The sequence below is a fragment of the Oratosquilla oratoria genome, chromosome 12, assembly GCF_046742065.1.
Source record: "Oratosquilla oratoria isolate Oo_2021 chromosome 12, ASM4674206v1, whole genome shotgun sequence".
In the NCBI taxonomy this organism is placed as follows: domain Eukaryota; kingdom Metazoa; phylum Arthropoda; class Malacostraca; order Stomatopoda; family Squillidae; genus Oratosquilla; species Oratosquilla oratoria.
The window spans coordinates 67,184,661-67,198,513 of NC_134788.1; the positions used below are offsets into that span (position 1 = coordinate 67,184,661).

A 13,853-nucleotide genomic window follows, 5' to 3' on the forward strand; every position below is an offset into this window, starting at 1 on the left:
CCTGACTTCGTCTTAGAAAATTAACCCATTCAACTCCGATGACAAGATGTCTTGTCATTTGGTCAAATAAAACAAAAAATCATAAAACACCAAAATGTTTGATCAAACACCAGAAAAATATGACGTCAATCCTCGCTTCGCTCGCAGCGAAGCGAGGACTGACGTCATATTTTTCTGGTGTTTGATCAAACATTTTGGTGTTTTATGATTTTTTGTTTTATTTGACCAAATGACAAGACATCTTGTCATCGGAGTTGAATGGGTTAAAACTTTTATCTTATACATAACCGTTCTCTATAATTACATTTTTCTAACATTTTGTTTATTATCTTTTTTTTTTTTTTATACGTCAAAGACTTGCGTTTTGTTTTAACAGGTCTAAACTATTTTACGTTAGTGAACAACGGCTCTCGAACAACCCTACTTCATAATATTGTTAACTTTCATTTGTAAAGGTTAATAAACATTATTATAAACCTTATAATATATTGTGTAATTTTACTATATAATTTTTACATACAAAAGTCATGGAATTAAGTAAGATGATAAAAACTTCGGGCGAATCCGAGCTTTCATCCAGTCACAGAAACGACTGTCAGTTAGACTTGATTCAGCTATAAAACGATACGCACTGTAAATGTCTAAAACTTGATATCTGAGGTTCTGGTCGATCTAAGCCCTGAACAATTCTCACTTTTTATAGATAGCCAGCTTGCTATCATAACCACGTACTCACGCACATCCGCAGGTAACCTTCTTGCTACCATAAACGAGTACAGTTCAGAGTACCTTTCAACGATCGTCTTGATACGGTTTTCTGTGATACTATATTTATATCAATGTATATGTATATGATTTACACACACACACACACACACACACACACACAGAGCAAAACTTGAACTACAGATACTAGAGCAAAGAAGAGAGAGAGGAGATTTGATAGCTATTTACAGAATCATGAAAGGCATAGAAATTATTGATAGAGAGAATCTGGTAAAATGGGATGATAGAAATACAAGAGGGCACGGAGAGAGAAAAAAAACAGCTATAGAAGAGATGTGAAAAAAAAAACAGCTTTCCTCACAGAGTAATAGACAGTTGGAACAAGTTAGATGAGAAAGTGGTGTGTGCAAAAACAATACATGAACTTAAAAATAGTTTAGATAAAATGATATATGAAGACGGGACTTCACGAGCATAGCTCCCCTTCCCGTAAAATACAACTAGGTAAATACAACTAGGTAAACACACACACACACACACACACACACACACACACACACAGAGGGCCGAAATTATTTCGGTATCGCTGCGCTTCGGGTCGTTACTCTGGCTCTCGTGGGCGGGGAGTTGGGTGTGTGTGTGTGAAAGGTCATAGCATTACCCATAGATCGGTCATACGAGCTCTGAGCTCTCTTCCGGGAGGGAAATAGCTGTCGATCACGAGTCCAACACGTGATCCAAAGACCAAGGTGAACACACACACACACACACACACACACACACACACATATATATATATATATATATATATATATATATATATATATATATATATATATATATATATATTAACTTTTGAATATATGCTGCCGGTGCTCTGCATGTTCAGTGACGATTATTTCAAGTTCATTGTTAATTGTCGGTCCACTACAAAGACTTTAATGTAAGTCCCGGAAACTTTATGTGGCTTCTGTAACTTTTTGGTTACAAATTTCTAATTTCATGAAGTTTGTTTTCTTTTTTATTTATTTTTGTTTGTCTAGGAACGAAAAAGTTGTTCGTTTTTCTCTTTTTTTTTTTACACATTTGAAATAATATAACAAATCGCTTAGTTGGTTTACATTTGTTTACAAGTAAAATGAAATATATCAGAAGATAGAATACTCACGCGAGATGTGGACTAACCCTTGAAATTCCTGCACTTAGCAAACGCATGTTGGGGTGAACATGTGTTAAAGGGAACAAAAAGGTCACACACGAGAATTAGGAAAAAGCCCATTTCACACTCCCAATTCAAAAAAGGTTAGCCTAACATCAAACTAAAACCTCACACCAGACATGGGACGTGTTTCCTCATGTCCATAAAAAGCATTTGCGTAAATGCACTAAGAACTGGTACTACACACGTGTGGGGAAAATCCCCGTATAAGGAGACGGGTGGACAGTCACCGTACTGCGTGAGAAGAAGAAGCGAGAGAGAGGAGTTTTGAAATATTTATGAAGTACGTGTTGCTGGTCAACTAATGAAAAAAAAAAAAAAATGGCTACCTGACATTCCCAAAAATTTCTTTTTAGAATTTTCATGCACACACAACCTTGCATGAAGATAAGACCAGTTGTTGAATCCCCTTGTTGACAATGCACTGGTTATGATCTTACTAAAATAAACTAATAAAGTTGAGGACAAAAACAACTAATATGATCAGGAGTTTCCTGTTATAGTGAAACTTTGAAAAATACAGTTCCATACTATTTCGTGGAAATTTCTTCACTGAAATATTAGGACCTTTCATTATCAAATAATCTTACATTTGTCATCGTCGTTGGTAAAATTTATGCGTGTAAGAGGCGTTATCACACACACACACACACACACACACACACACACACACACACATATATATATATATATATATATGTGTGTGTGTTTGTGTATATATATATATGTATATATATACATATGTATATATTATATATATACATATATATATTTATATGTATATATATATGTATATATACATATATACATATACATATGTATATGTATATATATATATATATATTTCAAATACCCAAATATCAAATTATCTTTCCGTCCTACAAAATGCAAAGCTAGATGATGAACTAATATACTGTAAATTTATACGAATGTTAGACCTACTGCTGAAATGTTCTTAGAGAAGTCTAGATTTCTGCCGAAAGCGAAGTTATATTCTAGATATTCAAATGGAGGTTGGAGGTACGATGTGGGAGGAAAAATACACCAAAAAACATGAAATAGTTTGTCATGAAGAAAAACTGACAGAATCTACATTTTTCATAAACTGGGGCGGGAAATATTTATTGATAATAAAAGATGAGTAAATTCAATGCCTATTTTCTTTTCGACCCTACCCTTATAAAAGTCAGCACCCCGTGAAACGCTTTTAATTTTTCGCTTAACCCATTCAACTCCGATGACAAGATGTCTTGTCATTTGGTCAAATAAAACAAAAAATCATAAAACACCAAAATGTTTGATCAAACACCAGAAAAATATGACGTCAGTCCTCGCTTCGCTGCGAGCGAAGCGAGGATTGACGTCATATTTTTCTGGTGTTTGATCAAACATTTTGGTGTTTTATGATTTTTTGTTTTATTTGACCAAATGACAAGACATCTTGTCATCGGAGTTGACCTGGCACTGCAATTACATACTAACAGTAGCCTAATACTATTTTGATACTAAACCTAACCACTGGAGAATTACAAAACAATGACAGAGGCAGTCTTGCCACTAATATCCTGATCTTGTAAAGATGAATAACCCCGACATCTTGTAAGGATGAACAACCCCGAGATGCAGCACACACACCCATAGCTGGATAACATTGTAAACTGGCTCTTAAAGATGTAAGCTATAAAAGCCCCCACAGCGACCTAGCCTAGTAAAGATCAACTTAAACTGACCTAACTCCGGTGATATTCATCTTTTACAAGACCAAAATATCCTAACCAACTCTACCTAGGGTTGCTAACGTTGTCAGAAATTCTACGTTCAGAACTGGGCTATTTACGTTCACGCTAACTGCTTAAGCCAAGGCTTTAGACCCATTCCCAGGCTAGCCTGACACTATCTCAATCTATTACTGATTAGCCTATGCTCTGTTTTGATCTTGATATAATAATAATGAGAGATATTTCATCGGCTTTGGAATATATCAATCTTATTGGGTCGAATGAATGCGAATAGTGAAAATTTTGGATTGGGAGACAAAGGAAGCCGATAGCCAGTAGTTTAATGGAAAACATATTTCCTAAAAAATATTTCACAAGTATAACACGATCAATTAAGTGCAATAACTTCACGGGTTCACTGACAAATCCCTCAGCTGATAAGGCCTATAGTATTATTATTTTCTAACAGATTTAAACGAAATCCGTCAAAGTGTTCTCTGCTCAAGGCCTGTTTGGGGGGGCTCAAAGACTTTCGCGCGGGAGGACCCGATCTGATCTAATCGGTGAAACAGGTTTAACCCATTAAACTCCGATGACAAGATGTCTTGTCATTTGGTCAAATAAAACAAAAAATCATAAAACACCAAAATGTTTGATCAAACACCAGAAAAATATGACGTCAGTCCTCCTCGCTTCGCTCGCGAGCGAAGCGAGGACTGACGTCATATTTTTCTGGTGTTTGATCAAACATTTTGGTGTTTTATGATTTTTTGTTTTATTTGACCAAATGACAAGACATCTTGTCATCGGAGTTTAATGGGCTAAAACCGGCATTGGACAGTATGCAAGCGAACAGAAAAAAGAAGATTGGAAATGTAAAAGAGAGAGAGAGAGATTTGATGTTTGACCCTTGTTTCTTGTATGATCAACATTTCTTTGATCTAAAGTTCAAGAGGAACCATTTTCCTTAAAGTGCACAACTGGGTGTGTGGTATTTGACATTGTAGAACTGCAACGTAGTCTACAGTGCGTTCTCATGAAAACAATTAATTGAATAAATAAGCAATAGATAGATAACACGTAAATATATTAATGATAAATGTAGAAATAAGTAATAGATAGACAAATATAAGAGAGAATATCATGAAATGCAATAAGACTAGAATAACCGTGACCCACCGATTACTGTTTGTCAATCCAGTGACATCATCAGAGACACCTTGAAGATAAGCGTTATCGCTTGGCGAAAATGGCTGGTGAGGAGAATGTGGGGGATGGGGGTTTGGGGAGGATTTCAGCACGGACTGTATGCATCATGACAGACGCCAGGTCAGCTTTGAGGTCAGACCATGTCAAGAGCACTAGAGAGGAACGGGTCACTTGTAGGTCACCGTTGCAAGGGTGTGGTTATCGACAACTGAGAAGGTGTGTGCCTTGGCATCTCCATTACATCACCTCTGTGCGCCGGTGGCGTTATCAGAAGCGTCATGCATTAGATTCATTGCCAAGGTCAAAAAATTAATCCCGTCAAGTAGTCGCCGCTCCCTCCTGTATGTAGGTTCCCCTTGAAAATACATGTAACAGCGCGCGCGCACACACACACACACACACACACACACACACACACACACACACACACACACACACACACACACACACACACACACACGCTTGCGTACAAAGTTAGAACTGCCTTTAATGGAAGGGAGGAGAGGGAGACAGCGAGGGATAGAGTTATCGCCGCGTTCAGGGCGATGATAAAAAAAAGGACAACATTGACAGAGAGAATCCCTTGGTATGGAACGAGGGAGCAAAGAGAAGGATCAAAGTATTCGGAAGATAAAGTCGAGCATACAGTATGGCACTTGGGTCAGTATGCTTAGGTACACGCGTGCAAGGGGGGGGGGAGGCGAGAGGAAGGGCAGCGAAGAGGGAAACAGGAAGAAGAAAAAGGGAGAGGAGGACACACGAACGGCGAAGGGAGGGATGAAGAACGGGGCAAGACGTCTATAGATTGGCTCGCCTTTTTATCTAGCTGTGCATTATCTTTAGTAACCTTTAGACGATAAGATAACACTTGATTACAGACCTCCCTGTTAGCCGTGGCAGCAGTCAACATTCCGTCAACCACGACAAGGCAGTGTGAACAAGCCAGTCTTCTCCTCCAGTTACCTCCCACGGTTCGTTTTGCGGGTAAGTGAGACTTGTTGGAGGGCGAGACACTCACGCACTTGTGTTCAGGGTCACCCAAGTGGTAATATCATGTTTTGTCGCTCGCAGGGTTAACTGCTTTGAGCTTCCCGCAAGGCAGCGAACAATGGATGTGAAGGAGGGTGGGGAGGGTGGTAGCTTATTTGTATTTTCTATACCCATGGCTCCTTTTAGATGTATGATCAGTTTCGAAATACAATTCTTTTTTCCTTTTATTTTGAATAGGTGTGTTGCTGTGGTAGTGGTGTGTTTTCCCTTCTGTCCTCGTATATGTGTCTTTGTGCATGTGTCATCTTTGTCTTCCCCCTCCTCCCAATGTTTGATTACCTTCTCTGGGTTTGTTCACTTATTGCCTCGTTGTAGTAATCCTATTCTTCGAATCTGGTGATAAGCCATTTGACCCTTTTCTAGTTTTCCTTTTGTTTTATTTTCCTTGTCTTGACCTGTTTCTTCCTGTCCTTATGTCTGCTGCCCATGCCTTGCCTCTTCTTCCTTGTACTATTGCATTTACTAGTTTCTTCATTCACCCTTTGTATGTCAGTCCTTGTCGGCCTCAAAATCTTTACTGAAGCCTTTCCAGAAATGGTCCATGCCCCTTTTTAAAAGTGACTTTGGTACTACTGCCACCCACTGGTGCTCGGTTTCGTGGTCTGCATGATTAGTGTCATGTTGAAAACCACAAAGACGAATGCCTGCTATTTGTATGCTGTTCAGTCAGTCAGTCCACAAATGTCTCGAGATTGACCAAGTGGAATACTCGCAGCCCTGCAGTGGCCGGCAACGGACCTCAGATCCTCTCAAATATTTCTGGGAAGAAACTTTTGACTCTTGTTGTAGCGAGAGGAGAGCAGTTGCCGCTTGTCAGTTGTCCATGTGTGTAAAAGGGGTAAGAAATACAGTTGAAGGTAATAGAGAAAAACATTGGGCCCAATCCGGAAACTGAGTGTCAGCCCCTCAGGGCTGCATCTGGTGGATGGGGGATGACGGATTTTGGAAATGGCAGCATCACTGTCCATCTTGCAGGTCCACCACATGCAGGCAGGTACCCGTCATTGGTCCCCTTCAGGTGGCGTTGAGGCAACTGGGAGTGTACTTGCTTGGGCCAGTGTTTTCAGATTATCTACTTCTTTAGTAATTCTGGGTTGCATTTCATTTCTGCCCATTTGTGGCTGCCCCCTCCCCACGCGTGCATTGCACGGGATTTACTGATATCAGATTCCATTTGATAATGCTGACTCCAATCTGAACTGTTTTCTGATTAGTATTATAAATTTGTTCGCTCTTCCAGGATCTTTCCCGTTCGTTCTATCAGTTTAGCTCCAACTCAGTCTTCTCTATTGAGGTTTCAATTGAGTTTCTTCTGGGATGCTGTATCTATGTTTGCGTGTGAATTTGTGTTGTGGTAAATTTGGGAGCAGACTTTCCTGGACGCATCTACATCGAAGGAAGTATAGTGTTGGCATGGCAGTGCAGTATGTCGCAAGGATTTGTAATTGCACTCGGGAAAAATGAGAAGAGAGAGAAAAACTCACCAACACTTCTATGATGGCTTTATTTGGATTAACACAGTACAGCTATACTAACTGAACGGTATCTAATAGAGGTAAGTACTTCTACAACACTTTCCTGTTCTGTGTGTGTGTGGGGGGGGAGGCTGAAGTGTCCGCCCAACAACTCACGTTTGTTCACTTGCTCGGGTCGAGCGTTGAATCCCTCCTGGTCCGTCACGGATGGCGGCCCGTCGTAGAGTGTCCTCAAGTTCCTTCGTGACCTCCCTCTGTAGATGTGGGGGAGGAGGAGAACCGAAGAGGAGGGTTGAACTGCGCATGCGTGGCGCAGCAGTGACGACGAATTGTCCGGTCTAGTTGGCAGCCCTGGGAAGGGATGACCTCTCGCTATGGTCAACCTTTGACCTGGGGTCAGGTAACTGGCCGCGCTGCAGCGGCTCCTCTCTCCTAAGCCTGGGTCGGTCCACGTGGGGGCAAACTGTCTCTCGCTGTCAACCTCCAGGTTGACACAGTGACATGAGAGATATGTTTGAAAGAAGGGCGCGTGCTTGAGATTATAAGCCACCTCTTGAGTCAGAGAATCGACGATGGGGGAGGGAGATGGTCACTGAATACATGTCTCATCTTTACTGCTGCACGGCTAAACCGGTTGACATTTGTAGGGAGCAACCGAAGAGCTAATATGGTGGATACAGGAACCTTAGTCGGCCAGGCGTGGCAATCGATATCGAAGACCAACAACAAGCGCCTGCAGTACCTGTACACCTCGAGCGAGTTAAGCGACCTAGACATCTACTTTCAAGAAGACGAGGACCCCATCAAGGTAAGTGTGGTGACTCGCATTGAATATCATTCCCTCCTTGAGCAAGGTTGATGGTGCTTTCACGCGCATCCCCTCAAAGGAAGGCTTTGGGCTTAATACGTGACTTCCTCAGGCCCACAGACTGGTCCTGTCCATGAACTCCCCCGTGTTCCTCGCCATGCTGAATGGACCCCTGGCTACCGGCAAGGAGCTCATCCTTCCAGAGGACCCTTGTCAGTCCTTCCAGAAGTTACTGGATCACATATACCTGGAGCGGATGGACCTGGAATCGGTGGAAGAGGCTCTCGAGGTGTACGCCCTGGCCCACAGGTACCAAATGCTGTCAGCGATGGAATATTGTGTGCAGGTATAGTTTGGGGAGGCCAGTTGCCCTCGCTTTCCTCCACAACAGTTCTACCGCTCTTCTTCTGTTTCTTCTTCCTCTTCTATTTTTTTCTTTTTCAATTTATTTTGTTTTGTTTTTCTTCTTACGAAACAATATAGATTTAATATATCTAGACTTTGCAAAAGTTTTTGATACTGTCCCACACGAAAGACTACTTACTAAATTAGCTTTGCACGGAATAAGTGGTAGCCTATTAAGTTGGACTAGTAATGGGTTCAATGATCGAAAACAGAGAATTGTTTTAAAAGGAAAAACTTCTAGATGGAAAAAATATTACAAGTGGAGTTCCTCAGGGTTCCGTTCTTGGGCCACTTCTAAGCATAGTATATATAAATGATATAGACCATGGACTAAAATCTACTGTTTCCAAATTTACTGATGATACAAAACAGTGTGGAAAGGCAAATGATCACTCAAACCAATTAGATATTCAAGAAGATTTAGATGAATTACAGCAATGACCTGAAAAGTGGCTAATGATATTTAACATAAGTAAATGCAAGGTAATGCACATAGCTAAAAATAACAGTAAGTATTTGGAAATTCGTTAACAAAAGTGGATAGTGAAAAAGATCTCGGCGTAATTATCAGTAACGATCTCAAATCATCCAAGCAGAGTATTTCAGCCTCTGAGAAAGCAAATAAGATTCAAGGACTGATTGCGCGATCTTTTGATTTCAAAAGTCCATCACTCATTAACAAGCTATATAAATCGTTAGTTCGTCCACATTTGGAATATGCTGTTTCCGTATGGTCACCGAATCTCATTAAAGACATTGACAGACTGGAAAAAGTACAACGGCGAGCCACAAAACTGATTCCAAATATCAAAAATAAATCATACGAAAATCGGCTAAAACATATCAATTTGTTTTCCCTAAAAGAGCATAGACTCAGAGGTGACCTGACACAGGTCTTTAAAATTCTAAAGGGAATTGACAATATCAAAAGTGACAAAATTTTCACATTGAATGAGAATCAGACAAGAAACAATGGTCTCAAACTGTCCGGAAATAGATTCAATTTGGAAGTAGGTAGAAACAACTTTGCCAACCGTGTAGTTAATGAATGGAATAAACTTCCTGCACAGGTAGTGCAATGTAGTTCAGTTCGAAGCTTTAAGAATCATTTAGATAAGCACCTAAGCAAGATGCTGTAATGATTATAATTTATTTTATATTATTTGTTTTTGTTTTGTTATCATTTGTCTGTTTGATTTTCATTTATTATTAGTTATATGTCAGTTTATCATTATTTACTATTTACCTGTTTGTTTATTATCTAACTATACCTATGCATTTATTCATGTATTTTATTTGTTATTTACATTATTATAGTTTTTATTTATTATTTTACCATTATGATTTTTTCGCATCCGACCTAGATATGGACCAAAAGGTCTCCTGTCGGCATGCTCCGCCTTTGTAATCCTTGTAATCTTCTGGTTCTTTTTCTGTCTCTTCTGCATTTGCTTCTTGTGTCTCTTCTTCTTCTGTTTTTCCTTTTCTATTTCTTCTTCTTATGATTCTTCTTCTTTTGTTTCTTCTTCGTCTTCTTACTCTTAGTCTTCGTCTCCTTACTCTTAGTCTTCGTCTTCTTCATAGTCTTCTTCTTCTTCTGCGTCTTCTTCTTCTTCGTCTTCCTCCTTGTCTTCTTCCTCGTCATCTTCCTCGTCTTCTTCCTCGTCTTATTCTTCTTCTTCGTCGTCTCTTTCTTTTTCGTCTCCATCTTCTTCCTCTTCTTCTTCTTCTTCCTCCTCTTCTTCAATGTCTTCTTTTTTCTTTCTCTTTGTTTTCTTCTTCGTCTTCTCGTTTGTCTTCTTCGTTTTATGATTTTTTTTCCTACTTCTTATTCTTCTGTTTCATCTTCCTTTCCTCCTCCTTTACCTTCGTCGTCTCCTTCGTCTTGTTCGTCTTCTTCGTTTTCTTTGTGTTCTTATTCGTCTTATTATTATTCCTCTGTTTCTTCTTTATTTCCTCTTACTTTCTGGTCTGCTTCGTCTTATTCTTTGTCTTCTTCTTCGTCTTCGTCTTCTTCGTATTCTAGTTCGTATTTTTCTTTGTCTTCTTTATCATCACCTTCTTCTTCTCCTCCTCGTCTTCGCCCTTTTCTTCGTTTTCTCCGTCTTCGTCTTCCTCTTCCTCTTCATCTTCCTCTTTCTTTTCTTCCTCTTCTTACTCGCCTTCTTCCTCTTCTTTTTCTTTTGTTGGCTAGTACGGAGAGCAAGACCAGATTTTTGGTTGAGTGTGTTGTGTGCGTGGCAATTCGGACGATGCCTTATTTTGGACGTCATTATTGAACACCACGGCAGCAGACGGGCCTCTCTGTGGACAAAGTTGCAATAGCGAATCATGCTACACTCGACTTTTCACTCTTGCTTAAGCAAACTCTCTCTTTCTGTTTTCAGTACATCGTTTTCAACGTGAAGGCGGAGACGATGCCGGCAGTGCTGGAGACTTCGGTTCTTTATGAGGACGCGGCGCTGAAGAAGAAGTGCAAAGAGGTACGTGGATCTGTTTCATGATGTCGTGGCTGGTGTCTCTGTTGGATAAAATGGTGATATCTACACTTCTTGGAGCTAGGGTCCAAAGTCCTCTTAATTGAAAGACGTCTCGCATGGAAGCATGGCAGCATTGCACGTTCGGTCGCGTAATTGTCGCCCGTCCCTTGGATTCGTCGACATGATCTGAAGCATGACCTGTTTGACCCACAGATACTGGACCGCGACCCCGATGCCGTCATGCTGCCTAAGACCGTGTCTCGTCTGAGCAAGGAAAGCTTGAGGGCTTTGCTGACGGATGATACCCTGGCCTTCTCTTCCGAGGCTGTCCCCTTCAGAGGACTGATTGCCTGGTAAGTACTCGCCCACTTGGCGACCAATACAATACTCCCCGCCCTTTGCGCAGTGTTTGATTTGGTAGTCGCTCATAAAGCCCGCACGCTAATGTGTTTTCTGTGCCTCTTTTTGGTCGCAGGGGAAAAGCCCAGCTAGGCCAGCAGGAAGAGCCGTCGGGCAGTGCACTCCGGGCGAAGATCGGGGACGACCTGCTGAGGGAGGTGCGGTTCCTCGACATGTCCTGCGACGAGTTCGTGGACAACGTGATCGGCACGGACGTGCTGACCTACACGGAGTGCACCTACATCCAGTGTGCCATCCGGGGCGCCGATCCTTCAACGTTCTCGATGACCATGCCTCTGCATCCTGCCAGGGGAAGGAGGAGGCAACGCCGGAAAAAGGACGCGGCGCTGAAGAAGAAGTGCAAAGAGGTACGTGTGTCTGTTTCATTATGTCGTGGCTGGTGTTCCTTTTGGGTAAAATGGTGAGATCTACATTTCTTGGAGCTAGGGTCCAAAGTCCTCTCGGTTGAAAGACGCCTCGCTTTGCATTAGAGCGTAAGCAAGCACGACGGCATTGCACGTTCGGTCGCGTCAATTGTTGCCCGTCCCTTGGATTTGTCGACATGCTCAGAAGCATGACCTGTTTGACCCACAGATACTGGACCACGACCCCGACGCCGTCATGCTGCCTGAGACCGTGTCTCGTCTGAGCAAGGAAAGCTTAAGAGCTTTGCTGACGGACGATACGCTGGCCTTCTCTTCCGAGGCTGTCCCCTTCAGAGGACTGGTTGCCTGGTAAGTACTCGCCCACTTGGCGACCAATACAATACTCCCCGCCCTTTGCGCAGTGTTTGATTTGGTAGTCGTTCATTAAGCCCGCACGCTAATGTGTTTTCTGTGCCTCTTTTTGGTCGCAGGGGAAAAGCCCAGCTAGGCCAGCAGGAGGAGCCGTCGGGCAGTGCACTCCAGGAGGAGATCGGGGACGACCTGCTGAGGGAGGTGCGGTTCCTCGACATGTCCTGCGACGAGTTCGTAGACAACGTGATCGGCACGGACGTGCTGACCCACACAGAGTGCATCCACATCTTGACGGCCATCCGGGGCGCCGACCCTTCGACGCTCCCGAGGACCACGCCACTGCATCTTGCCAGGGGAAGGAGGCTACGCCCGAAAGAGCGGCTTTCCCGCTTTCAACTTTCCCCGATTACACGCAGAGAGACATTGAAACCGCCTGAGCGTTATACTTTGATTTCCTTCCTTTCGAGTGATAGGAATATTTGTGTTCATCGCCTGGATGCACCAGGTGCTGGCACCGTTCAGATAAAGCAACTTCATGGGGTCAATGTAATAAGCTCGGCAACCTCTGAGGGTCCTGAATTCGTTTTTGCACTGCCTGCTGCCCTTGAGAGGGGGGAAAAATATAATGTATGGTTTATCCCCAAAACGAAAGTAGTTGCGAATAGGGCAGGTTTCGGAAGTCAGAGGGTGGGGAATGTAACCCTGTCACATAGAGGGGGTTGTGAGTGTGCCCTGTATTTGTGCGAGTCGGGAAGCTCTGACTCGGAGTGAAAGGAAAACCCCACTTGGCCAATGGTGCACACACCGGGTCCGACGAAGGAATGGACGGGTTGGGTTTCGTCCCTTGCACGAACGAAGGTGGCACAGCGGGTGGCGACCCGAAGCCGAATGGAATCGCCTGGCGTTCTCCAGAGCCAAGCGCGTCAAAGGGGTGACGTGAAATGGCCAACGCCCCTTCCACGCGGCAGCAGCCCCGAACTAAGATGGCCTGGCGTCGGTCGCCGCCGAGGCGAAGAGGTGTTTTATCACTATTATTATCATCGTCATTGTCATTAGTACTTGAATAATCAGGTGTCTTTTAGAGAGGGAGTTTCAATTCTAACGAAGCGTTTTATTTGCTGTATGCGGATCCTTTAGTTCACGTAATTTCCAAGGTGCCGAAATCATCCCATGGTATGATATGTGCATACATACAATTTTGTTTTTGTTTTTGTAATGATTTCGAAGTTGCGTGAACTAAAGGATTCGAATACAACAAATGAAACGCTTCGTTAGGATTGAAACTGACTCTCTAAAACGCACCTAATTGTACAAATGTATATATATATATATATATATATATATATATATATATATATATACATATGTATATATATTGTTACGTATTTGTGTCTAATGTGTATTAACAAAACGAAAGATAATTTACTGCACGTATGACAAATGTAGGTTTGGGTAAACACCTTTCAAGTCTCCAAGTATATGGAATGAATTTCCTGGATTGTACAAATATTCATTCTTGAGCATATGTTGTTTGTTTGAAAAATGAATGTTAACCCATTAAACTCCGATGACAAGATGTCTTGTCATTTGGTCAAATAAAACAAAAAATCATAAAACACCAAAATGT

The 13,853-nt window shown here is 42.0% G+C and overlaps 1 protein-coding gene across 1 annotated transcript; it reads left to right on the forward strand.

Moving 5' to 3' along the window:
• The first annotated feature begins 5,460 nt into the window (after positions 1-5,460).
• Positions 5,461-13,423, forward strand: LOC143030480 (uncharacterized). Its single transcript, XM_076193630.1, has 9 exons — positions 5,461-5,532; positions 5,751-5,856; positions 8,045-8,205; positions 8,318-8,551; positions 10,998-11,093; positions 11,304-11,443; positions 11,566-11,857; positions 12,084-12,223; positions 12,346-13,423. Exons 1-9 carry the CDS (start codon positions 5,461-5,463, stop codon positions 12,995-12,997), a joined length of 1,893 nt encoding a protein of 630 aa, XP_076049745.1. The 3' UTR covers positions 12,998-13,423.
• The last annotated feature ends 430 nt before the right edge of the window (positions 13,424-13,853 follow it).

What these genes read in the sequence shown, in the direction of transcription:
- LOC143030480 (XM_076193630.1), top strand. Translation starts at nt 5,461, where the DNA reads ATGGAACGAGGGAGCAAAGAGAAGGATCAAAGTATTCGGAAGATAAAG. An exon ending in AAGACGAGGACCCCATCAAG is followed by an intron (nt 8,206 to 8,317) that starts GTAAGTGTGGTG and finishes TGACTTCCTCAG; the next exon opens with GCCCACAGACTGGTCCTGTC. An exon ending in TTCAGAGGACTGATTGCCTG is followed by an intron (nt 11,444 to 11,565) that starts GTAAGTACTCGC and finishes TTTTGGTCGCAG; the next exon opens with GGGAAAAGCCCAGCTAGGCC.